Here is a 2,997-nt window from a genome sequence, read left to right as displayed (position 1 = left end):
TGAGGCTGGTGGATGACCTTGACAGGGGAACCTGGGCCACCCAGGGGTGTGGAGCCACAGGAGTCGGAGGAGGACGAGGCGTAGCAGGAGAGGGCCTGGCTCAGCAGGGGCTCCATGCGGGCCAAGCAGGGCTTGTCCAGGACAATGACCTTGACAATTTGCTGGCACTGCACCAGGGTCCCGGGGGGTGTGGGTGGCAGCGGCGGCAGTGGCGGGGGCTGCTCCCTCAAGGGGCTAGGCTGCGGGTCTGGTGGTGGCGCCGGCGCTCCCCTCTCGGCCCCCAGCCCGGGGTTGTGCTGAGACGTTTGAAGCCTGTTGTGAATTGACACCTAGTTTAGAAACAGCCAGAGAAGCATGAAATGTTACAAGACTAATTCCCAGCTGCTGGGACTGGCTACCCTGAGCCTCCCTCCCCACCTTTCTTGTCTCCGGTGCCCCTAGGGTGCTCCCCGCCCTCACCTTGACCCGCTCGCCATGTCTCCATCCACCTGGAGGAAACCTGACTGAACAGAAGTGCTGACCTGGGTGGGGACGGGAGAGCCTGTCTCCTCACCTGTGAGATGGGCACCTGGACCAGCGGCCCCTAGGGTTCTGCAGAACTCTGCAGTCACATTTCACAGGTCAACCTCTCTCTGCCTCCCTCTGTCCTGCCTCTGAGCTTGGAAAACAGGGGTAATGGTCTTTGGCCTCTCCCTGCCTCCCAGAGCTGTGTTGAGGGACAGTCATCTTTGAGCCTTTCAAGCCCCCTCCTCCCACCCACTTTGTTAAAGGAGAAGTTTCACTGGCTCCGTCGAATTACAAAGGCGCCCAAACCCAGAGTGCCAGGGTACCCCCCAGTGGGTGATCTGGACCTATGCTGTCCTGATCCCCAAGGCCAAAACCATGCATTGGAAAGCAGCTCAGACAGCCAAGGCCAGAGTGTGCGTCCTGGTTAAGTGTGTCCCGCTGCAGGAGAGGGTACCCAGAAAGAACTCTCATCTCCACCCCCTCTCTCAGTCCCTGGAAGTCACTGTGAACCAGCCTGACCTCCTCTTGCTAGCAAAGGGAAGTTGAGGAAATGGGAGGAAGGGAGCTAGAGCCTTCTGGGAGGCGGGTTTAATTCCTCACCCTCCAGCTCCCTAGCCTGTAGGTGCGACATGCCACAATCCCCTTCTGACACCGGGCCTTCTGGACTGGCTGAGACCTTCACTCTGAGGATGCATCCTACTGCCTGCCCTTGGGCACCGTCACCCAGGAAGGGCTGCTCAGAGCACAGAGGGTGAAATCGAGGCTGTAGCGGAGTGGCCTTGATCGCCAGGCTTAGACCAAGATGGCTCAGCTCAAAACTCTCAGAGACCTGAACCGGCAGATCCTATTATGGGCAGAAGGTGCAATCTCTAGGACCCTTTCCTGGGCCTGTGCGCTCCCCATGGGCTGCTTCCCTTTTCACAGTTCCCCAAGCCCTGCCCATTCAATATCCACAAGCCCTGCGCTGCTGGGCACATTGCAGGCTTTGCTCTTCGCTCTCAATCTCCAACCTCGGCAGCATTTTCCAGGCCTGAAATTCCTCCCAGTGAAATGAAGGAGCGCCTGAATCCCTCAGCCCCCTTCCAGGACACAGGACAGCCACAGGGCATTGCTGGGGCCCACCTTCCTTCTGTGGGGCCCTCTGAGGTCCTCATTCTGGCAGAAGGCCTCTGCCCACGGCTGCCGGAAGGCACCAGCTCCTTTCCCTACCTGCATGTATTCTGAGTTACGCCCCAGCAGAAAAGTGGCCTGAACAGTGGGCGCAGGCTTTCTGCTCTCCTGCTCCCCCAGACTTTATAGCCCAAGTCTGGCTGCCCTGCTCCAGACCCGCTGAGCCTTCCTTCTCCTCTCTGCCAGCTGCCAGGACCCTCCCCACCCCCGCAGCCCACAGCTCCTGGCTCATCCTCGCCTCCTCTTCACTTCTCACTTCCCGATCCCCTTAACTGTCCGCACCTCCCTCATCTCCGCCCCAGAGTGGGGCCCTTATCTTTAATGGTAAGTGAGAAGCAGGAAGAGACAGCAAAACATTCATTTCGACCCCCGTCTCACCTCCCTGCTGATGACGGGGAGAGAAAAGAGAGAGAAAAAGAGAGAGAGAGGGGGGAGATGGAACATGAGTAGCAGGTCAGAACAGCTCAGAGAAGATGGAGAAGCGCCTGCCAGAGGGGCTCGGCCGGGCAATGACGAGAGAGGGCAGAGGGTGAGAGAGCTTGGGGCCCAGCTGGGAGGCCGGGAGCAGCGAGGCTGCCCTCTGTGCAGGGGGGCAGGGCTGGCGGGGCCCTGGGGCCGGCTGGGCGGGGGGCAGCCTTGCAGATAGCCACATGGCCCTCTGGTGGCGTGGGTGGGGGGAGAGCGGGCCATCACATCGCTCGTCCTCCCTGGGCAGGTCAGGCTAAGGCGCGGGCAGAGCCGGTAGAACAAACCGGAAGGCTGGTCACTGTGTGTGCTTATCTGCAAGGCTAGAGAATGGGCAGCCGCAGGAGGATGGGGAGAAGAGGGGGCAGGGGATGGAATACCCACCCTGGGGGCTTGTCAGCTGCTGGGGCGGGAAGCTCCTCCGTGCAAGGTGCCTCCTCCAGACACAGATGTGTGAGGGGTGGGGGGCCGTGGGGGAAAGAGGAAGGAAACGGGGCTCCCCTGGGGCACCCTGGTGGGCAGGCTCCTCCCTCAGACCTCTAAGTGGGAGCTCCTCCAGCTTGGGGTGGGGCTGGGAAAGGAGGCATCTGCATGAGAAGCCAGTAGTCCCTGGAGGCCTGGCCGAGCAGTGAGGGGGTCTCACTGGGGTGTGAGGGGAGCAGTGGGGGAGGGTTGGGCCCCAGCAAAGTTTGTAAGGGCCACTGAATGCCTCCTACGTGACACTTGGGGGCCCGGCAAGGACTAGCTTCTGCAGCTACGTGGCTTGAGGATGAGCACCCCCCTCCCACATGAACAGTCTTCAGGTTTACCTGCTCCCCAACCCCCAGGGAAATCCCTAAGATGACTCAACCCTGC

The 2,997-nt window shown here is 60.8% G+C and overlaps 1 protein-coding gene across 1 annotated transcript in view; it reads right to left on the bottom strand.

The window, feature by feature from the left end:
* IQSEC3 (IQ motif and Sec7 domain ArfGEF 3) overlaps positions 1–2,997 on the bottom strand; it is a 109,661-nt gene that overhangs the window by 2,559 nt on the left and 104,105 nt on the right. Inside the window, 1 exon segment of the mRNA XM_077759026.1 lies at positions 7–329. Coding sequence (XP_077615152.1) covers positions 7–329 — 323 coding nt within the window.

The sequence above is a fragment of the Crocuta crocuta genome, unplaced genomic scaffold (genome assembly GCF_008692635.1).
Source record: "Crocuta crocuta isolate KB4526 unplaced genomic scaffold, BGI_CrCroc_1.0 scaffold72, whole genome shotgun sequence".
Classification (NCBI taxonomy): Eukaryota; Metazoa; Chordata; class Mammalia; order Carnivora; family Hyaenidae; genus Crocuta; species Crocuta crocuta.
Note: the sequence above shows the minus strand (reverse complement) of the source record. Positions and strands in the feature narration are given on the sequence as shown.